Below are 24,009 nucleotides of genomic sequence, written 5' to 3'. Positions count from 1 at the left end.
TATTTTGTTACAGCAGCCTGAATGGACTAAGAAACATTGTTACAGACATATCTTTTTTTTTTTTAATTTTGAAATGGAGTCTCACTCTGTCACTCAGGCTATAGTGCAGTGGTGTGATCTTGGCTCACTACAAACTCGATCTCCTGGACTCAAGCGATTCTCCTCTCTCAGCCTCCCAAGTAGCTGGGATTACAAGTGTGCATCACCTCGCCCAGCTAATTTTTGTATTTTTTATAGAGACAGGGTTTCACCATGTCGGCCAGGTTGGTGTATATATATGCATATATGTATATACATGTATACACATGTAAAATTTATATATATATAATTTTTAAATTTTAAATGTATAGAGATGGGGTCTTGCTATATTGATCAGGCTGGTCTTGAGTTCCTGGCCTCAAGCGATCCTCCCATCTCGGCTTGCCAAAGTGTTGGGATTACAGGTGCAAGCCACTGCTGCTGGTTTGTAACAGAAATATATGTTCTCTTTCCCTTGATTTTACCCAGTAATCATTAACTCTGAGACACGAGAAAAGGATGAGGCTATGTGGGGTTCATGTAGTATCTCCAATAATATGTTGCATCAACTTCCTTGACCACTAGGTGGCAGGCTGGTGCAGAATGGCAGCTGCTAGGGAACCTGGACAGTGTTCTGACTGAGTTCTATGGACACTGGCATGATGATGACCATCTGCAGCAGGCTTTTCCTGTATTCAGAATGTAAAATGTAGATGAACTCAAGTGTCTGTCACCTTATGGACCTTCAGCCCCAACTGCTATTCTTCATTTCTGCTTTAGACCTTCATACACAAAAAACTAAGTGTCTTATTGAGGAAAATTATTATCTTAATGTTATTCCAGGGGTCCTTAGATAGACATCTGGAATGAAGAGGGGTCACACTCTAAAATTTTGAGTCATTTCTGAAAACCCATATAAACATGTAACAAAGATTAAAAAACAAAACAAAACAAAACAAAACACCAAAGAATCCAGAAGTGGTGATGGGAATTGTAAAGAATGTATTAACTACGGTCCCTGGAGAGACACTGCAGCCCAAGAGAATTATCTTCACTTTTCACTGTTTATGAGAAGTCAAAGGTTTCAGGGTGAATTGGCTTTTAGGGGTCCTTCCTTGGTGAGGTGAGGATCCAGATCTTTTCTCTTCCACTTTACTCTTCTCCTTTGTAATGGTATTACCTCCAGTATTGGGAGGGGAAGGCCAGTGTCTCAACCAAAATAAAGAAACTTTTGCTCTTAAGCTCTTTGGATTGAACAAACTCCATTTTGGAGACTGACAAATTGATCTGCCATAAATGACCTCCATGGGAGTGACGTTGTTGTCTGGTTGAGCTACTGCCTCTGGTGCTTGAATCTTTCCAGACTCTCCCCTTCCCTCCCTCCTTCCACCCCAGCTCTTGTCTTTCATGGCCTGACTTCTGGTTCCAGTGCTAGCCTTTCCCCCTGAGGTGAGCTATTTTATATCCTTGCTCAGTATTCCAAAGTTGCCTTGTTAGTCCTGTTGCTGTGTTATTGATGAGGCTTTATGACTGGCACCTGAACTTCTTACTTATCCTACTCTTCTGTTTTGAGACTCTTAGTGCTATTCACACTCAAAGTGTATTCACACTTTTACTTTTTTCATTTCCCTGTGGTTGCTTTATGGAAACAAATTAATAGAAAATTCAAGAGAGCCATGCGTGGTGGCTCACGCCTGTAATCCTAACACTTTGAGAAGCCGAAGCAGGCAGATTGCTTGAGCTCAGGAGTTTGAGACCAGCCTGGGCAATATGGTGAAACCCTGTCTCTACTAAAAATACAAAAAATTAGCCAGGCATGGTGGCTCATGCCTATAGTCCCAGCTACTTGGGAGGCTAAGGTGGGAGGATTGCTTAAGCCCAGGAGTTTGAAGCTACAGTGAGCTGTGATTGTGCCACTTCACTCCAGCCTGGGTGACAAAGCAAGACCCTGTCTAAAAAAAAAAAAAAAAAGAAAGAAAGAAAATTCAAGAGGCTTTACAGACATACTTTTAGGAACTTATAAGAGTTCAGTGAAGAGTTCAGTAGGGTTGTTGAATACAAGCCCAAAATGCAAAAAATCTTGTATATCACCAATAACCCATCAGGTAATGAAATAAAATAAAATGCACCATTTACGAGAACGTTAGGTCTATAAATCTGACACAGGATACGTAGACATTTATGGAGTAAAGTATGAAATATTATTGTAGTACACAAAAACATCAATATGGAACTATACCATGCTCATGTATAGGAACATTCAGTTTCATAAAGGTGTTGATTCTAAGTTAATCTACAAGTTAAATGGAAACATCATGGCAATAAAAATGCCATCACACTTTTCCCTCTGGAACTAGACAGACTAAAATTCAAATGGAGAAGTAATAGTCTAAGAACAGTCAAAAACAATTCTGAAAGAGAACTAAGGGTGGAGATTTGCCTATTAGATATCAAAACCTAACACAAAGTTATATTAGTTAAAGCATGAGGTGTTTGGCCCAGTGATAAATAAATCAATGGAAGAGAAATGAGAACTTGCAGATAGACTGAAGGATACATGGCAAATTGATATACATGTAGTATATTAGTTATCTCTTTCTATGAGTAATAGAAAACTCAAAGTTGCAATGGCTTAAACAAGATAGATGTTTATTTCTCTCACAAGAAGTCCAGAGGAGGGTGGGGGAGTGGTGACTTATGCCTGTAATCCCAGCACTTTTGGAGGCCGAGGCGGGCAGATCACTTGAGCTCTGGAGTTTGGGACCAAGCTGGGCAACATGGTTAAACCCTGTCTCTACAAAAAACACAAAACATTAACTGGGCATACTAGCAGGCACCTGTGGTTTCAGCTACTTGGGAAGCTGAGGTGGGAGGATTGCTTGAGCCCAGGAGGCAGAGATTGCAGTGAGCTGAGATCACCCCACTGCACTCCAGCCTGGGCAACACAGCCAGACCCTAGTTTTTTTTTGTTTTTTTGTTTTTTTTTTTTAAAGAAAAAGAAAAAGAAAAAGAAAAAAGAAGTCCGGAGGAGCCAGGCGTGATCTCTTACACCTGTAATCCCAATGCTTTGGGAAGCCGAGGTGCAATTGCTTCAGCTCAGGAGTTCAAGACCAGCCTGGGTAACACAGTGAGACCTTGTCTCTACTAAAAATAAACAAGGTTATTCAGGTGTGGTGGCATGTAGTCCCCATGGGCAGGCTGAGGCTGAGGTGGGAGGATCACTTGAGCCCAGGAGTTCGAGGCTGCAGTGAACTATGATCCAGCCATTACACTCCAGCCTGAGTGACAGAGCCAGACACTTCAAAAAGAAAAAAAAAAGAACTCCAGAGGAGTCAGGGACTTAGACTTCTATCATTGGGCATCCTTTTCTTTTTTACTTTTACTTTTTTTTTTTTTTTTGAGACGGAGTTCCACTCTTGTTGCCCAGGCTGGAATGTAGTAGTGCGATCTCGGCTTACTCCAACCTCCACCTTCCAGTTCAAACAATTCTCCTGCCTCAGTCTCCCAAGTAGCTGGGATTACACGTGCGTGCCACACCCAGCTAATTTTTGTATTTTTAGTAGAGACGGGTTTCGCCATGTTGACCAGGCTGGTCTTGAACTCCTGACCTCATGTGATCCCCCCGCCACGACTTCCCAAAGTGCTGGGATTACAGGCATGAGCCACCGCGCCCGGCTGGCATGGCCTCCTTTTCTAAACTCAACTGCTGGTTCTAGATGGCTGCTTCAGCTCCAGCCACCATGTCTGTATTCCACTAGAAGGAAAGAGGGAAAGAAAGGGAAAAGAAATGCCTCCTCCCTTTGGGGACATTTCCCAGAGGATGCACACACTATTTTCACTAACAACTCCGTGGCCACACTCAGCTGCAAGTAAGACTGGGAAATGTAGTTAATTTTGGGTGCCCATGTTTCCAGCTAAAAATTCTTTTACTATTTTTAGAGCTGAGCCTGGGAGGGTGAGCAGAAGTGAAAATGTGGCAAGTGTGTGAAAGACACAGGCTCAGGGCGAGTCCTGAAGTGGGGACTGCATGGCAAAGCAAGTCCAGCCAGGATGGATGAGATAATGTCAGAACTGAGTCTGACGAAGTATATTTTGCTTGTAGAATGTCATGTGAAATGTAAAGGAATCACCATTGTTAATATAAGTTTTGGAGGAAAAAAGTTATATTCCAAAAGTTTTTAGAGCCCACTTCTAAAGGTTTCTGCAGTTTACAATTAAAATGTCCTTAATCCTGTACCCTTGGATAATTAAAAAAAAAGTTTAATATTTTATCAAGCAGGGAAAGGCAGCATTTCATATTTTAATACTAGCAACAATAGAGAAAACAAATGAGAGAAAAATCATAGATGTTTTTCTTTTCTTTTTTTTTGAGATGGAGTCTCCCTTTGTTGTCTAGGCTGGAGTGCAGTGGCATAATCTCAGCTCACTGCAACCTCTGCCTCCTGGGTTCAAATGATTCTCGTGCCTCAGCCTTTGAGTAGCTGGGATTATAAGCACGAGCCACCACGCCCAGCTAATTTTTGTGTTTTTAGTAGAGATGGGGTTTCACCATGTTGGCCAGGCTGGTCTCGAACTCCTGACTATAGGTGATCTGCCTCCCTTGGCCTCCCAAAGTGCTGGGAATACAGGCATGAGTCACCTCGCCCGGGTATAGATGTTTTTCAGTGTGGTTTTGGTGAACCACATTTTACGTGGAAAGTTTATGATAGTGGGCCGGGCGCGGTGGCTCAAGCCTGTAATCCCAGCACTTTGGGAGGCCGAGACGGGCGGATCACGAGGTCAGGAGATCGAGACCATCCTGGCTGACACGGTGAAACCCCGTCTCTACTAAAAAAAAAAAAAAAATACAAAAAAAACTTAGCCGGGCGAGGTGGCGGGCGCCTGTAGTCCCAGATACTCGGGAGGCTGAGGCAGGAGAATGGCGTAAACCCGGGAGGCGGAGCTTGCAGTGAGCTGAGATCCGGCCAGTGCACTCCAGCCTGTGCGACAGAGCGAGACTCCGTCTCAAAAAAAAAAAAAAAAAAAAAAAAGTTTATGATAGTGTTTTGTTTAGAGGAAAATAAAACTATACGTGGCTGATAAAGGATTCAGCCCAAGATCTGGGGCAGGTAACCTAAGAAAGTAAAGCCAAGACCACAAACCCAGAGATATGAGTGAATTTGTGATTCATTTCTATTTGGTTTGTTGCCATTTCAAGCCATTTTTATATTTCTACGACTATTTTCTAAATATATTACATGCAGATTTATGTACGTGTATTATTTTTTATTCTTTTTCTTTATACAATTCCTTTTTGAAGAAATCTGATTTGCTAGAAGTTCAACAGGCAAACACATTTTTGCATAAGGAGGTACATATAATCTTTTAACAGCCGTTGAAGCTTGATTGATGATACCTTTGACTAAAATGTGCCAGTGGAAGGGCGTGGCATACTTGAAAGAAAAGTATTTAAGAGTAGGTGCGGAAATTGCCCCTAGGCAAAGACGGCTTAACCTTGGTAGAAATCACTGACCTGAAGGGTGTGTTTGTTGTATTTTGTGGGGGCAGACAGGATGTGAAAAATGAGCTTTTGTGTTCTGGATGAGCAGTGAAAGGGCAGTGGCTGCAGAGAGAGCTTTGAGGCAATGGTAGACTCTCCATGCAGCTGGCCAATCTTACCCAAAGGGAGAGTCCTCTGGGGGAAGGGTCCATGCCTGAAAGTCTGGCACTTAGTCAGGAGGTCCTTCCTGCAAAGAGATGGATTGATGGGGAAGAGGGCATTTGGCCCAGTCCAGGGCTGCTACAGCTGCTTTATTGTGCACTTAGTGATCCAGTGTTTTCTACCTCTCATTCCAATCTTCCCTTCTTGGGTGTCATTCATCTTCTGAGTTTCAAAGCATGGTGCCTGGGTTCTGGGCAGGACAAAAGTGGAAGAGCCAAAGGCTAGTTCCCTTGAGGTGTTGTCTCCATTCAGGAAGAGAATGCTTTCTCTTCAGTCTTCATTTTACATCTCTTTGTCAAGGATTACCATACATGGACACGTCTAGCTGGATTGAGCCTAGAAAGTTGCCTATTTTAGCTTTCCAGACTCTGGCAAAGGAATACACAGCAGAAGGAAGGAGTGGATAGCTTTTTAGTGCCCCATCTGCAGTGCTCCCTCGTAAGACAAGTTGGTAGTTACATAGGAAGTGTCTGAAAACCAAAAGTCCATTTAAATCCATGGCTTCGTTCCATCCTCTCTTTTTTACCCCAGTGATATTGAGGTGTAATTGACAAAATTTTATATATTTAAGAAATACAATGTGATGTATGTGATGTTTGATATACATTGTGGAATAATGACCATAAGCAAGCTAATTATAACATCCATCACCTTACAGTTACCATTTGTGTGTGTGTGTGTGTGTGTGTATGTGGTGAGAACATTTAAGATCCACTCTTTAGGCCGGGCGCGGTGGCTCAAGCCTGTAATCCCAGCACTTTGGGAGGCCGAGACGGGCGGATCACGAGGTCAGGAGATCGAGACCATCCTGGCTAACACAGTGAAACCCCCTCTCTACTAAAAAATACAAAAAACTAGCCGGGCGAAGTGGCGGGCGCCTGTAGTCCCAGCTACTTGGGAGGCTGAGGCAGGAGAATGGCGTGAACCCGGGAGGCGGAGCTTGCAGTGAGCTGAGATCCGGCCACTGCACTCCAGCCTGGGCGACAGAGCATGACTCCGTCTCAAAAAAAAAAAAAAAAAAAAAAAAAAAAATCCACTCTTTAAGCCAAAGCATATTTCAAGAATACAATACAGTATTATTGTATTAGTCTGTTTTCATGCTGCTGATAAAGATACACCAAGACTGGGTAATTTATACAGTAAAAAGGGCTTAATGGACTTACAGTTCCATGTGACTAAGGAGGTCTCACAATCATGGTGGGAGGCAAGGAGGAGCAAGTCATGTCTTTCACAGATGGCAGCAGGCAAAGAGAGAGCTTGTGCAGGGAAACTTCCACTTTTTTTTTTTTCCTGAGATGGAGTTTCGCTTTTGTCACCAAGGCTGGAGTGTAATGGTGCAATCTGGGCTCACTGCAACCTTCACCTTCCGGGTTCAAGTGATTCTCCTGTCTCAGCCTCCTGAGTAGCTGGGATTACAGGTGCACACCACCACGCCTGGCTAATTTTTATATTTTTAGTAGAGACAGGGTTTCACCATGTTGGCCAGGCTGGTCTCAAACTCCTGACCTCAGGTGATCTGCCCACCTTAGCCTCCCAAAGTGCTGGGATTACAGGCCTGAGCCACCACAACTGGCTGGAAACTCCGATTTTAAAAACCATCAGATCTCATGAGACTTATTCACTATCATGAGAACAGCACAGGAAAGATCCCCCCACCATGATTCAATTACCTCCTATTGGGACCTTCGCACAACATGTGGAAATTCAAGATGAGATATGGGTTGGGACACAGTCAAACCGTATCATTCCACCCCGACCCCTCCCAAATCTCATTTCAAAACCAGTCATCCCTTTCCAGCAGTCCCCTAAAGTCTTACTTCAGCATTAACTCAAAAGTCCACAGTCCCAAGTCTCATCTGAGATGAAGCAAGTCCTTTCTGCCTATGAACCTGTAAAATCAAAAGCAGATTAGTTGCTTCCTAGATACAATGGAGGTGCAGGCATTGGGTAAATACAGCCATTTCAAATGGGAGAAATTGCCCAAAACAAAGGGGCTACAGGTCCCATGCAAGTCCAAAATCTAGTCAGGCAGTCAAATCTTAAAGGTTCAAAATGATTTCCTTTGACTCCATGTCTCACATCCAGGTCATGCTGATGCAAGAGGTGGGTTCCCATAGTCTTGGGAAGTTCCACTCCTGTGGCTTTGCAGGGTACAGCCTTCCTCCCGGCTGCTTTCACTGGCTGGTGTTGAGTGTCTGTGGCTTTTCTAGGCACACGGTGCAAGCTGTGGGTGGATCTACTATTCTGGGGTCTGGAGGATGTGGTCCTCTTCTCACAGCTCCACTAGGCAGTGCCCCAGTAGGGAATCTGTGTGGGGACTCCCACCGCCCCATTTCCCTTCACAGGTTCTTGCCCTAGCAGAGGTTCTCCATGAGGACACCACCCCTACAACAAACTTCTGCCTGGGCATCCAGGCATTTTTATACATCTTCTGAAATCTAGGCAGAGGTTCCGAAACCTTAATTCTTGACTTCTGTGCACCTGCAGGCTGAACACCACGTGGAAGCTGCCAAGGCTGAGGTTTGCACCCTCTGAAACGACGGCCCGAGCTCTACATTGGCCCCTTTTAGCCACTAGAGTGGCTAGAGTGGCTGGGACACAGGGCACCAAGTCCCTAGGCTTCTCACAGCACAGGGACCCTGGGCCCAGCCCATGAAATCACTTCTTCCTCCTAAGCTTCCGGGCCTGTGATGGGAGGGGCTGCTGCAAAGGTCTCTGGCATGCCCTGGAGACATTTTCCCCATTGTCTTGGTGATTAACATTCGGCTCCTCATTACTTATGCAAATTTCTGCAGCCGATTTGAATTTCTCCTCAGAAGATGGGATTTTCTTTTCTATTGCATTGTCAGGCTTCATATTTTCCAAACCTCTATGCTCTGTGTCCCTTTTGAAACTGAATGCCTTTAACAGTACCCAAGTCACCCCTTGAATGCTTTGCTGCTTGGAAATTTCTTCCACCAGATACCCTAAATCATCTATCTCAAGTTCAAAGTTCCAGAAATCTCTAGGGCAGGGACAAAATGCCAGCAGTCTCTTTGCTAAAACATAACAAGAATCACCTTCGCTCCAGTTCCCAACAAGTTCCTCATCTCAGTCTGAGACCACCTCAGCCTGGAATTCATTGTGCATGTCAATATTTTGGTCAAAGCCATTCAACAAGTCTCTAGGAAGCTCCAAACTTTCCCACATTTTCCTGTCTTCTTCTGAGTCCTCCAAACTGTTCTGACTTCTGCCTGTTACCCGGTTCCAAAGTCACTTCCACATTTCTGGGTACCTTTTCAGCAGTGTGCTCTCTGCTGGTACCAATTTACTGTATTAGCCCGTTTTCACACTGCTGATAAAGACATACCTGAGACTGGGCAATTTACAAAAGAAAGAGGTTTAATGGACTTACAGTTCCATGTGGTTGGGGAGGCCTCACAATCACGGTGGAAGGCAAGGAGGAGCAAGTCACATCTTACATGGATGGCGGCAGGCAAAGAGAGAGAACGTGTGCAATGAAACTCCCGTTTTTAAAACCACCAGATCTCATGAGATTTATTCACTATCATGAGAACAGCATGGGAAAGACCTGCTCCCATAATTCAATTACCTCCCACTGACACTTGGAAACTGTGGTTCCTCCCCTGACACTTGGAAACTGTGGGAGTTACAATTCAAGATGAGATGGGTGGGGACACAGCCAAAGCATATCACTATCTGCTAATGGGCATTTAGGTTGATATCATAGTTTGGCTATTGTGAACAATGCTACAGTGAATATGGGAGTTCAGATCTCTCTTTGAGACTAATTTCAGTTCTTTTTGATATATATTGAGAAATGTGATTGCTGGATCATATGGTAGTTCTATTTTTAATTTTTTGAGGAGCCTCCACATTGTTTTCTCCTTCCTTTCCTTCCTCCTTCCCTCCCTCCCTCCTTCCCTCCTTCCTTTCTTTCTTTCCTTCCTTCCTTCCTTCCTTCCTTCCTTCCTTCCTTCCTTCCTTCCTTCCTTCCTTCCTTCTTCCTTCCTTGTTTTTACCTTCCTTCCTTGTTTTTACCTTTCTTCCTTGATAGGCTAATTGTCCTTCGTGAAAACATTGTCTTGATGAACAGAACACAGCTTTTTGGCAAATTTTGGTAACTGTCTGTGGTAGATTGAATTATTTGTCCCAATTTTCTCCCATCCATATCCTTTACCACATAATTAAGTTTGCAGTTCCTCTAACCAAAAGGTGGAGTATGCTACCCATTCTTGACTTGGTCCTTGACCATGAAACTTGCTTTGGGCAACAGGATCTTCACAGATGTCAGGTAAACAGGACCTAAAATGTGCTTGAGCAGTGGAGCTTGTTCTCTTGTGCTTCTACCATGACCACAAGAAGGCCATCCTTCTCCCAGACTACTTTTCTGAGGAGAAGAAGAAACACAAAGTGTGATCTGCCTCAGCTGGCCTGCAAACTTGGGATCTGAAGCAGAAGTTTATTGTCGGTGTAATTTTGAGGTTGTTTCTTTGCTGATTAATAGATTAATAAGTTTACAAATTGTCCCATTAGGCAACAAATTCCCAGTTGGCATTGGTAGATGTAATCTCAGATTAATGTATCTTCCCCAGATAGTACTTTGCTGTTCAAAATATAATAATTAAAATCATGCACTAGAAGAACACTAGAAACTTTGTAAGAACTCAAACTGTGATTCCTTTTTGTCTGGTAGATTTTTTTTTTTTTTTTTGGAAAAAAATACCTTTGCTTTTACTCTGATATTTATGATAATATATTAGTATTTTAATTTCTAATTGGCTGTTGTGCAATAAAAAATACACATATTGGTCTCTGCCCCCTTGTCCCTGGCACAGAGTTCTTAAAACTCTTGTAGTTTCCTGAGCAATAGGAGTGCTAGGAGACTCTTTCGTTTTAATGTTTGGTTTCTGCTCTGGTTCTTGAAACAGAGTTCTTAATACCTTTTTAGATAGTGGTGCTAGGATAATCTTTTGTTCTAATATTTGGTCTCTGCTCTGGTTCCTGACACAAAACTCCAAAGACATTTGTAATTTCCTGAATGTTAGCATCTGACACAGAGCTCCTAAATCCCTTGGAATTTTCTGGGCAATAAGAGAGTCTTTTGTACTAATCAGGTAACTCTTGGTAGGCTGCTGGATAGAGGCTGGTCACCAGAAAGACCAGGCTATGATTAGAAGCCTGGAACTTCCACCCCACCCTCATTCTCTGGAGAAGGGAGAAGGGCTGGAGATGGCATTAATAATTATTCCTATTTGATGAAGCTTCCATAAAAATTCCTGGATTATAGGGTTCTCAGAGTTTCTTTTCTTTTTTCTGAGACAGGGTTCCTTCTGTCACTCAGGCTGGAGTGCAGTGGTGTGATCAAGCTCACTGCAGCCTCAATCTCCCAGGCTCAAATGATCCTCCTGCCTCAGCTTCCTAAGTAGCTGGGACTACAGCCACGCACCACCACATCTGCCTAATTTTTTTGATTTTTAGTAGAGACAAGGTTTTGCTATGTTCGAGACCAGGCTGGTCTCGAACTCCTGAGCTCCAGCAGTACTCCTGCCTCAGCCTCCCAAAGTGGTGGGATTATAGGCATGAGCCACCAAGTCCAACTGCTTCTGTTAATTAATTAATTCGTTTGTTTATAAATTATTCCATTGGGTGACATTTTCCAACTTCCAAACTAGCATTGGCAGAGGTCATTTCTTATACCCTTTATTAATAAACTGGGAAACATAAATAGCTTCCCAGAGTTCTGTGAGCTGCTGTAGCAAATTAACCAAACCCGAGGATGGGATTGTGGGAACCCCAATTTATAGCTGTTGGATCAGAAGCACAGGTCACAACCTGAGTTTGTGATTGGCATCTGAGGTTGGGGGCAGTCTTATGGGAAGGAACCCTCAACCTATGGGATCTGCTGCTATTTCCAGGTAGTTTGTGTTGGGATTGAATTGACTTAGATGATGCTCAGCTGAGTCTGCTGTAGAATCTGCCAGAGAATTGATTGCTTGGTCAGCGTGGGGGAACCTCTTCTATGCATTTTGGTGGCCAGTGTGTTATATTGAGTGTATAAAAGTGGGAAAACTACTTTGGTTCAGTTTTTCTTATATCCTTACACTACTTTATAGTCTTAACATGCTTATGACATATTTCTTGATCCAAGAAAACTGTAGACACTTTTTTTTTTACTTTATAAGGTTCTTAGTGTCTCAGTCAGTGCTTTAATTCTTCATCCCTCTTTGACTTTGTAAATTTTTGTCATCTGTGCTTTTTAAATTTTTAAGTATTAACACCATTTACATTCTGTTTTGTAAACATTGTGTATTTCACATATTTCATAAAATTTAAGATATTCCACTTACTTTAATACCAAGAAAGAAAATATATTGTCGATTATTATTATGACACCATTGATTGTAAGATCAGAAATGTTAAAAATGTGAAAAACATGTATTTTAGAATGGTGAAGCAGTGTAATTAAATCTTCTTTGTCAATACTTTTATTCTGTTATAAATCAATAAACCATACTTACATCAACACGACTAAATAATTATTTTTCACTGCAAAGCCAACTAATGAATCATGATATTTTCTTTTTTATTCAGTGTTCGCTTTTCCCTTGAATTTCTAAATTCCCTTCCTTTTTACTGCACTATTTTACTTTATCATAGTCTCAGTTTTCTTGTATTTCATTATGTACATCTATTAAGATCCCTTTTACTTCCCTTAAGACCTTACCCCTGGAATTCTTCCTATTACAAGTTCTCTCTTCATTTTTTTCTGGGGTTATATATACATTTCCCTTTTTCTTGGCTTATTTCAGTGGGTTGCTAAATATGTCCTCCTAAAGTAACTTCCTAAAGTGAATTTGTGAAAGGCAAAGTTTCTGAGTCATTCCATTTCTGAAAATGTTTTTATTCCTTTTGTTTGTTTTATTATGCAGCTGATGAACTTTTTTTTTTTTTTTTTGAGACGGAGTTTCACTCTTGTTGCCCAGGCTGGAGTGCAGTGGCGCAATCTCGGCTCACTACAACCTCTGCCTCCCAGGTTCAAGCAATTTTCCTGCCTCAGCCTCCTGAGTAGCTGGAATTACAGGCATGTGCCACCACGTCCGGCTAATTTTGTATTTTTAGTAGAGACGGGGTTTCTCCATATTTGTCAGGCTGGTCTCGGACTCCTGACCCCAGGTGATCTGCCCGCCTCGGCCTCCCAAAGTGCTGGGATTACAGACAGGTGTGAGCCGCTGCGCCTGGCCTGCAGCTGATGAACATTTTATCTAAAAAAGGTTTGTAAAACATGAAGAAATGCTTATGATGGAATAATTAAGTGGGAAAAGTAGGATACAAAGTTGTATTATGTTTATAACGTAATTACTCCTTAAAAAGGATACCAGCAAATTATGTGGAGAAAGAAAGAGAGAAAGGAAATACAATAAAATGAAATAATGCTTGTCTCTGGGTAGTGGTAAGACTGTAGGAGATTTCTTTTTTTTTCCTTTTTTTTTTTTTTATCTTTCAACATTTTGTGTACTGAGCAGCTACTCTACCTGACCTCTCACCCCTTCTCCAGGGGGCTAGATAGGGTCACCTTCATGTTTCTGCCCTGTTCCTCCCCTCTTCCCTTTCAGCCACCCACCTGCACTCTGCTTTCCTGCTCTTCTCCCCAGCCACCAGAACCCACAGGCAATTAACACTTTCTGAACAAAGGAGCCAAGGTTTTCCCCATCATTTTTCTAAAGGCAAAAGTGCATGGCTGGGGAGGGAGACTAGAAAGGCAAATAACTGCTCCCTGCCAGTCCTGGTCTCACCCCTCCCAATGTCCATCTGATGGGGACATGGACTCAGGTGGCCCCCGGGAAGCCCCCAGCTGGTGTCATGGGCAGAGCAGACTCTATAAAGGGGAGGTGGGGTATGCCATACACCTGTATTTTTTACTTTCTGAAGCTTGGTTTAGAGTGCTAGGTAGGAGAGAACACTTGCCCATATTGTTACCAATGCGCTACTTCACTTTTGTGGGTTTAGGGCCACAATCAGGCCTGTAGCTCCTTTATTTCTCAGAGGCTGTCTTCCTTCAGTTTTTCTGAATTGTGGGACAAATGCACATGCAGCTCTGGACAAAGGACACTAGCTTCTCCTGCAGGTTACCCATGACATGGAAGTTGGAGGTGGTAAGATGGACATGGATTCCACTTCTCAGTTTTTTCTTTATTCTTACCCACATTTAGCTTTTTTCCCCTGGCTGACTCATAGTTATGTTATGCTCCACACCACACACAGGGGCAATGGCCTGCACAAACTGCCCTACCAGCTCCCATGATTGCTTAGGGTCTGTCTCACTCGTAGTGGTTCTGCCTTTCTCATTGAACCACATCTGTATTACTCTGTTCTTGCATTGCTCTAAAGTAACAAAAACTTGAGACTGGGTAATTGATAAACAGAAGAAATTTAATTGGCTCACAGTTCCACAGGTTATACAGGAAGCATGTCAGCATCTGCTTCTAGGGAAGCCTCAGGGAGCTTTTACTCATGGTCTCAACTTGAACATTGCCAAAGTATGGCGGAGCGGACTGATATATGGGTTCATGGCATCTTACATGGCAGGAGAAGGACCAAAAGAGGTGGGGGGAAGTGCCATACACTTTTAAACCACCAGATCTCATGAAGACTGTCACAGGAACAGCACCACAGGGGAAATCTGCCCCATGATTCAATCACCTTCCACCAGGCCCCACCTCCAACATTGGGGATTACAATTTGACATAAGATTTGGGCAGGGACACAGATCCAAACCATATCAACACCCTAAAGACAGCTCAGGAGGGACACAGGAACAATGTGGGATTCTTATCCAAGAGACCATTTGGTTTTCATGCAATAAGCATAGATGATATTTTTGGTATCAAAATTCAGAAATTTTATTCAAAAGAGCTTCTAAGATGCCTTCTCAAAAATTATTTACTAAAATAATATCACTATTATTGTTTTCTTCTTAAAGGAGATATATATTTATTGTAGGAAACTTGGCATATCCAGGTAATCACCAGGATACTAACATTTTGGTGAATATCCTTCAAGTCTTTCTTCAATACATAGATCTGTAATGTCTATGTACACATAAACACACTTTATTTTTTATAAAAATAGAATGAAATGTAAATTCTGTTTTATAAAACAGACTTCTCCTCTGATATGGTTTGGTTGTGTTCCCACCCAAATCTCATCTTGAATTGTAGCTCTCATAATTCCCAAGTGTCATGGGAGGGACCCAGTGGGATGTAATTGAATCAGGGGGGCGGGTCTTTCCCATGCTTTTCTTGTGATAGTGAATAAGTTTCACAAAATATGATGGTTTTATAAAGGGGAGTTCTACATATGCTCTCTTGCCTGCCACCATGTAAGACTTGACTTTGCTCCACATTCGCCTTCCACCATAATTGTGAGGCCTCCCAGTCACGTGGAACTGTGAATCAATTAAATCTCTTTCCTTTATAAATTACTCTTACTTTTATAAATATAAAATTTATAAATTTTCCTTTATAAATTTCCTTTATAATAAAGTATGTCTTTATTAGCAGGGTGAGAACAGAATAATATACCCTCCTTAATAACGTATGACTATTTGCCTCTAGATGATTAAACAAGCTCCAATTAAACAAATAGTTTTTAATTATTTCAGTATTCCATTGCATGGATACACTGTAATTTATTTAATCCTGTTTTTGTCTGTTTTGTGTTGCTATAAGGTAGTACCCAAGGCTGGGTAATTTATTAAAAAAAAAAAAGGTTTACTTGGCTTACAATTTTGCAGGCTGTTCAAGAAGCATGGCATTGGCATTTGCTCGGCTTCTGGTGAGGTCCTCAGGCTGCTTCCACTCATGTGAAAGGGGAAGGGGAGCTAATGTGCAGAGATCCCATGGTGAGAGAGGAAACAAGAGAAGCGGGAGGTGCCAGGCTCTTTTTAACAACCAGTTCTTGTGGGAACTGGTACTCACTCACCCCCACCCCCAGGGAGGACATTCATCTGTTCATGAGGATCCACCCACAGGACCCAAACACCTCACATTGTGCTCTTCCTCCAACACTGGGGATCAAATTTCAACATGAGATTTAGGTGACAAACATCCAAATGATAGCAAACCCAGTATCTTATTGTTACATGTTCAGACCATTTTCAGGTTTCCTTTTGAGACAGAGTCTTGCTCTGTCACCCAGACTGGAGTGCAGTGGCACGATCTTGACTCACTGCAGCCTCCACCTCCTGGGTTCAAGTGATTCTCATGCCACAGCCTCCCGAGTAGCTTTTATTACAGGCGTGTGCCACCATGCTGGGCTAATTTTTGTATTTTTAGTAGAGACAGGGTTTCACCATTTTGACCAGGCTGGTCTTGAACTCCTGACACAAGTGATTTGCCTGCCTCCGCCTCCCATAGTGTTGGGATTACAGGCGTAAGCCGCCATGCCCGGCCCATTTTCAGCCTTTCTTTTCTTTGTTTTCTTTCTTTTTTCTTTTTTTTTTTTGAGACGGAGTTTTGCTCTTGTTGCCCAGGCTGGAGAGCAATGGTGTGATCTCGGCTCACTGCAACCTCCAACGCCCGGGTTCAAGCAATTCTCTTGCCTCAGTATCCTGAGTAGCTGGGATTACAGGCATGTGCCACCATCCACACCTGGCTAATTTTGTACTTTTAGTAGAGATGGGGTTTCACAGTGTTGGTCTCGAACTCGTGATCTTAGGTGATCCACCCGCCTCGGTCTCCCAAAGTGCTGGGATTACTGGTGTGAGCCACCACGCCTGGCCTCATTTTCAATTTTTCTTAATTAAAAAAACCCACTTCTGAGATGAACATTTTTCATTAATCCTTTTAACAAATTTTTATTGAATAGCTACTCTGTACCAGGCATGTAATAGCCTCATCTCTATGCAAATCCATATGCCTAAATTTCTGCATGACTACGCCTTTCAACAAATGTGTATTGTTGGAAGGAGGGCATAAACAGGAAGGTGGCATTACTTTAAAATTCACACAGATTTACTTTTATACAGTGTGGTTCTAAGCCTTTCTGTAAGTCTTCTCGGGAGGCGACATTATCAACTAATCTTTTGCAGTCCCTCTTATGTTTGTCTACCTCTAGAATACACCTGAATTTCTTAATCCACCTTTATGAACTGAAAGATTGAGAAGAATTTTCTCAGTGTTCCTAATTGCCTTTGCTCATCAAAGTGCCCCCAAATCTCCCCCACTTGTAGAGCTTCCATGGCCCACTGTCTTCTAAAGTAAAGCAGAATCCCAGTCCTTGCTCCAGACCTGCCAAGTCAGTGTCTGTTTTCATGTGATTCCCATACAACTGGCATGTGAGAAGCACTGAGTTAGATCTTGGTGCTTGGCCCACCCTTGACCCTGGTCCTCCTCTCTGAACAACAGAGGTGAGGAGACCAGCAGTAACAGCTGTGTCAGGAACAGGTCAGCACCCAGGGATCCACAAAGACACTTTTGGTCTTTCCTAAGTCCTGCCTGCAAAGGAAGTTGGACACTAAAGATAGGCTGCCTGTAGGAAACGACATAAGGACCTTTGCAAGCTGTTCAGCAGGGAGAGAAAGGGGTGGAACAGGAAAGGGAGGAAAGCAAGTTTCTGGACTCCCCAAACCACAGTGTGTCTAGGTGCTACTTTCTCACTTTTCCTTATTTAGCACATAGCTTTGTCATGAGACATCTTTTTGCTGACCTCTTTTCCGTTTGCATTTTGCCCCATATTAGAATGCTACCTTCTAAAAGCCCTCTATGAATTAGAAAGTTTTAAGTTGTCAGGGACTGAATGTGTCTGTTTTCCAACAGTTTCTGGCAGTTCCCTGCTTTTATGGTGTAGTCATGGTGAAACCTGAGTCATCTGAAGATGGTGGCAGTGCCAGAGAGCAGGGGAGAGGAGCTGCAAACAAGCCAGGAAGAGTTGGGCATCAATAACTCCTGGGCACCACCGGCCACTGGCCTTCATTCTGACAGGAGAGCCACCCGAACCCTAATTGTGTTCAGACAGATTGCTCCAAGCTTTACAGTTCTACCGAATTCTTTCTGTAGCAAAAACATAAAGGCATCTTATTTTTTTTTCAAGGTTCCAAGTAGCAACACCTAACGTCTGCAGTGCCAGTTCTTTTCTTCTTTTTGTTCTTCTTCTTCTTTTTTTTTTTTAGGTGAGAAATCATAACATTTTCCTGGAAAGGAAAGCAGTAGACCTCATTTTTTGTTTTAAAGAAAAATAGTTTTTCTCTGTTTCTATTCATATACATTAAGTAACTACCCAGGAAATATGACCCGGTTTGGCGCGCGTGTGCGTGTGTGTGTGCCGTTTCTCTAAAATTCTGACTCATAGTCTGGAGGACAATGATTGACTTTTTTCCACTTCACATAGCTGCTGTGAATTTCTCCTCACAAGGATGGGCCTGTTTACTCACCCTGGGCATCGTTGGTAGAGCGCTAGTGTAAACACCCTGAGGAACCCGGTGGGCCGGGGAAGTGGGCGCGCTCTGTTCTCTGCGGCCAGCCGGGACGCCGGGGCCAGGTGGGGCCGCCTGCGTTTAGCGACTGCTTTCTCACCCCCTGGATTGGCGATGTTTTTCCACAGCAGCGAGAAGCGCCATTGTAATGGGGATGGGAGGGGTGGAGCCTCCAAGTCCTGTCTCAATTTAGATCTCTTACTCTGCTGTTAGGCGCGCCCATTTCAGATTACTAAACTCGAATTAAGAGGGAAAAAAAAAATCAGGGAGGAGGTGGCAAGCCACACCCCACGGTGCCCGCGAATTTCCCCGGCAGCGGACTGTAGCCCCTGCAGACGCCGTCGAGATGCAGGGCCCGCCGCTCCTGACCGCCGCCCACCTCCTCTGCGTGTGCACCGCCGCGCTGGCCGCGGCCCGCGGGTAGGAACGTGGGCGCGCGGGGGGCGCGCGGGCGCGCGGGCCTGGGCCGCTCTGTGGCTCTGGGCCGGGGCTTCGGGGAGGTGGCGGCAGCTGTGCCGCAGCGGGTGGGAAACGCCCACGCGGCTGCAGTCCCCAGCCTGGCACTGGCCTGGGAGTTTGACCATATGTAGCTTCAGCGTGGCTCTCCATGGGACAGTTACTTTCTCTACTCATGAAGTTGTTTAAGCGTCTCCCTGGCCATAACAACTTTCTGAAGAAGAGTCATTTTATTTTTAGTTCACGTTGCCTCTGCCTTTTGCTTTTCAACTTTTTGCTCCCAGATTGCGTTTCTTCTCTCAAAGACATGATGTATTTTTTCTAATCGAGATGTCTCAACCTTAGCATTGCCAAAGTGTGGCGGAGGGGACTGATGTATGGGTTCAGGGGCAGACATTATAGGAAGATAACAACAGCACCCAATAATGGAAAGCCCCATTCATTCCTAAAGATTTCTGTAGTTGAGGCTTAACCCCTAATTAAAGCGGAGAAAGTGCTCCTTTAGTGACTTCTTTTTATGATCCGTTATACCTGGAATTTTCACCAGTTGTAGTTTATTTTCAAATGGTATATTTCAATCAACGGTATTGGTTAAATAATTTTTTATCCTCGTTGGGCAGCAACTCAAACATAAAGGTTTGAATAAGAAACAGGCAAAATCTTAACCACCACCACCAACAAGAAAATAATCACGCTGGGATAAGGTCGTCTGTAAAGGAGAAGCTTAGAGACTTGCTTTGCCAATAACTCCAGTATGCCCCGGTGCAAGCCATTTACATCATGGTTCCTTCCGTGCTGTTCGTGGTTTATAAAATGGAAATAACACAGGCCTTCCTCTAGTAGTGATGCATGAATTACTGCATTAAAATTGATTTATGGGAATTATTGTTGTTTCAGTAGCATTTCAATGCAGTTGCTAAGTAGAGCAGTGGGCAATGTTAACGGAAACGACTGCAATTGGCACAGTATGGGGTGCCTATCGCACTAGGAAATCTGAGGGTCACAAAGGAGAGGAGATGTGAGGATAAGAAACTTTGTTTTTCCATTGTTGGGAACTCTTTAGGCCCCGGTTTCTGGTGACAACCCCAGGGATCATCAGGCCCGGAGGAAATGTGACTATTGGGGTGGAGCTTCTGGAACACTGCCCCTCACAGGTCACTGTGAAGGCGGAGCTGCTCAAGACAGCATCAAACCTCACTGTCTCTGTCCTGGAAGCAGAAGGAGTCTTTGAAAAAGGTAAGATAAACAGCATAAAGTCTTACCCTTCTGCAGTAATAATTGGAAGATGTTAATAAGGTCATGTGTTAGGTAGTATAACAGAGAAACCCCAAATTTGCAGTAGCTTACCTAATATACTTTTAATTCTCACTCGTATAAAGTCCTAGATAGTGTTCCCGGATGGTCTTCCAAGTGCAGATTCAGAGACCCAGGTTCCTTCCATTTTGTGGCTCCATTATCAGCATGTGGCTCCCAAGACTGCAGGGGAAGAGCATGGAGTTTCTTCATGGGAGAAGGGGAAGAGCATGGGAAGAGCATGTAGAAGGTTTTTATGGGATAGGCCTAGAAATAGCTCACATCACTAATGCTCATATGTATAGGCAAAAGAGGATGGGAAATGTAGGCTAGTGTGTGCCCCAGAAGAGGAAATGGGCTAGTCTCTAACACAAAACCATATTTATTGAGTGCAAAGTATTTTACAGAATAGGCCTGTGGGAAGGAAAGGAAAAACTACATAGTAGTTAAAATCCAGTTTTATGGAATATTTCTTAAGTTTTAAAGTAACAAGAAAAAAAGAAAAGAGTGTGAAAGTGGGAGCCATTTGTAACAGAACCAAGTTTGGTTCTTGTTTCAAGTTTGGGTTCTAACATGGCCCAAGATTAAATTGGGCCAATGAATGTCTTCTTTTTCAATACTAAGGGAAAAATAATTTTGGGGGGAAGAGGTAAATACTTAAAACTTTTTTCATTAAAATGAACTTTTATTGCATTTTTTTTTCCTTTTTTAGATTATTATAATTATTTTTAGAGACAAGCCGTCAGCATGTTGCCCAGGCTGGTCTTGAACTCCTAAGTTCAAGTGATCCACCCACCTTGGCCTCCCAAAGTGCTGGGATTACAGGCATGAGCTACTGTGCCTGGCTGAGACATACATTTTTGTAAAGTTAAGAGTTATTTTTAAAAAAATCATTTAAGGCATGTAATGAAGGGTGGATGGTATTCCATAACGGTTCATTATAGAAGTGTTTATTCTCTACGAGCATAGAGAAATGAACACCATCATGAAATGAAATAAAAGTAAAAGTTTATCTGCATCTGTGGTTCTTTCCCCACTGGAAGTTCACTGGGTAGGTATATTTGGAATAGGAGTCAGGACGAGATGGTGTGTGTAGGGGCAAGTCACTTTGTCCCTCATAGAAGCAATGTCAGGGAAGTGGGAGGTCTTATTTCCCTGGAGGGGAAGTATAGGTTAGCCCTTAAGATCTGAGTTTGAATCCTGGTACTACTTTGCTACTAGTTGTGTGATGTTAGGTAGGTTACTTAACTGCTTTGAGCCACAGTTTCCTCTTCTATAAAATGGAAATAATGAAATTGACTTCCCAGGGCAGTTATAAAGTTAAAATCTGTATGTAGTACCTCTTAGGCATACAATAAACAATTGCTAATATTATTAGTATAATAATATTGCAGAAGAGGATGCAGAAAGCCCATTTCCTTTTTACGTGGGGGCAGACTTCAACTTTCATTATTGAACTATCATTTCTGAAAATGAATAACTCCTGATCTTATGATAGTTGCTAAAGAAAATATTGAAATATTAAATAACAGGACATAATACGTAAGGTAGTTCCACATTCATTGTTTATTCATTAAGAATTATGAGTGGGAAGAGGGAGGTGATTGAAAAACCACCTATTGGGTACCACACTTATCGCCTGGATGATGAAATAATGTGTACGCTAAAACCCTATGACAGGCAATTTTCTTATATAACAAACCTGCACATGTATCCCTGAAACTAAAATAAAAGTAAAAGGAAAAAAAGAATTTATAATATTGGCTCCACTAGTGTGGCAGTTTTCCTGCAATGCAGAGGTCCAGAATATATACAGATGTTTTTGATAAATATTTGAGCTTTGCTTGGACATTTACATACTCTAATTTTAGAATTTCACCTGTTAGGTCTTTTCTGTAATCTCCATTATCAGTCTCTCTCTTTTTTGCAACAAATGGTACCTCCATTATCAGTCTCTCTCTTTTTTGCAACAAAAGGGGGTGCATGTTGTTGTGGCTTGGTTTTCAACTTTATTCTTAGATCTTCTTTTGGGAGAAGGTTTCCTCATATGCCCATGGGAAAGTTCGAGTACTCAAGACTGGGTGGGGCAAAGCTGTCCTGGGAGCAGAATGGATCTATGGAAAGGAAAAAGGGAAAATGCTGCTTCTTTCGTGGGCTGTTTTTGACTGTATCGACATAGAGTTTCATTGACAATGGCATTGCTAGGAGCACTCTCCTCTTTCAAAGGAGAATGTTACTGTATTATCAGAGGCTGGGAGTTATTGTTCTCAGAGCAGATGCTTCCTGTAATGTGAGGACTTGAGGATCAAGACGCTTCTCCCTGCTTGTCTTCACTTCCTTTGCTTTATTTGGCTTCTCCAGTTGTAACATATGTAGATAAACCAGGACTTCTAAATCAGGGGTCTGGATCTTCAAGTATCTGGATGTGGATTCGTGTTTTGTTTTTTTCTCCATCACATAAACACCAACAAATAAATACCTTTTGTTTTTAAGAGACAGGGTCTCACTCTGTTGCCCGGGCCAGAGTGCCGTGGTGAAATCATAGCTCACTGCAACTTGGAATTCTTGGGCTCAAGTGATCGTGCTGTCTCAGCCTGCTGAATAGCTGGGACTACAGGCAAGTGCCAGCACGCCTGGCTAGGTTTAAATTTTTTTTTTTTTTTTTTTGGTAGAGATGGGGTCTTGCTATGTTGCCCAGACTGGTCTTGAACTACTGGGCTCAAGTGATCTTCCTACCTCAGCCTCCCAAAGTTCTGGGATTATAGGTGTGAGCCTGATTGTTTCATCATTTTCTTTTGAGCCACCCCACCCCCCCAACAGAAGGTTGGTTTTAATAAAGATCTATCTGGTAGTAGAGCTGGGTAAGGCAGTGGACTGTTTCTTAGTAGCTTATTTCCAGCAGTTCTGGACTTCTTAGAAATCCTCAGGGTAGGGAGGTGTTTTACCCAAACCACAATAGATTTCTGTCTCAATTTGCATCAGAAATAGTAATAACTAAAGGGTTCAAATGGAAAATGTATTTAATAAAGATGAAAAAGTATGGCATTTCTTTAGGGAAGAGTTCATTTGTTTGTTTGACAGATATGGGGGAGATTTTATTTACATTTCCACTTTTATGGCCAGGAGTGTAGGTTATATTACTGTTATTCATTTAAAAAATACATTAATCCTGTATTTATTGGGGATTGATTGTAGTTTTTTTTTTTGAGATGGAGTCTCGCTCTGTCACCCAGGCTGGGGTACAGTGGCGTGATCTTGGCTCACTGCAACCTCCGCCTCCCTGGTTCAAGCGATTCTCCTGCCTCAGCCTCCCTAGTAACTGGGACTACAGGCATGTGCCACAATGCCTGGCTGATTTTTTGTATTTTTAGTAGAGACGGGGTTTCACTGTGTTAACCAGGATGGTCTTGAACTCCTGACCTTGTTACCTGCCCACGTCGGCCTCCCAAAGTGCTAGGATTACAGGTGTGAGCCACCGTGCCCGGTGATTATGGGCTTTTTTTTGGTGATTAATAGACCTTTAGAAAAAGTATTTCTGCTACACTTTGCAGAGTTCTGGAAAAGTGTATCAATGCCTTTCTAGTAGTGAGATTCAAAAGATTGCTTGTCACTGTCACCACTGTCACCACGTCTACCACCATCAGCATCATTGCCATCATCTCCACAGTGATTAGAACTATGTTCCTAATCTTATCTTCCTTTGCATAAAGAGTTAGTTAAATAAACATAATTGACAAAAACATAGTAAAAGTTCAGCAGGTAATAATTACCAGAGGAGAGAAGATGGCGCAGCTATTGGCATTTAAAATCAAGTCAGACTATTGTATTGGGTGGAGAGTGAGTCTGTCCCTTTATCTCTTCATATATATATATATATATATATATTTTTTTTTTTTTTTTTTCTTTTTCCTTACTGTGAGGTTGCTCTGGAGTTCCATGCCAAATCAAGAAAAAAAAGTTACGAACATTTTGAGAACTGTCCTCTCATCTGTAAGGCACATAAAATAATTTAATTTTTGTGATGTCCTTGAAACCATAATTTCTGTTTTATTTTCCCTTCTTTTGC

General features: G+C 42.6%; 1 protein-coding gene across 3 annotated transcripts in view; it reads left to right on the top strand.

The window, feature by feature from the left end:
• LOC105479449 (CD109 molecule) overlaps positions 1-24,009 on the top strand; it is a 178,409-nt gene that overhangs the window by 17,336 nt on the left and 137,064 nt on the right. The window contains exons 1-2 of one of the 3 annotated variants that reach the window (XM_011737403.3): positions 18,315-18,614; positions 19,714-19,886. The exons of 1 other annotated variant lie outside the window; for it this stretch is intronic. In XM_011737403.3, coding sequence (XP_011735705.2) covers positions 18,541-18,614; positions 19,714-19,886 — 247 coding nt within the window. In that variant the 5' untranslated portion in view covers positions 18,315-18,540. Of the gene's footprint in view, positions 1-18,314; positions 18,615-19,713; positions 19,887-24,009 lie in introns of those variants that run through there. One more of the 3 variants, XM_071096842.1, reaches the window with a different exon arrangement.

Source organism: Macaca nemestrina, chromosome 5 (genome assembly GCF_043159975.1).
Source record: "Macaca nemestrina isolate mMacNem1 chromosome 5, mMacNem.hap1, whole genome shotgun sequence".
Classification (NCBI taxonomy): Eukaryota; Metazoa; Chordata; class Mammalia; order Primates; family Cercopithecidae; genus Macaca; species Macaca nemestrina.
This window is presented reverse-complemented; position numbering and strand designations above follow the sequence as displayed.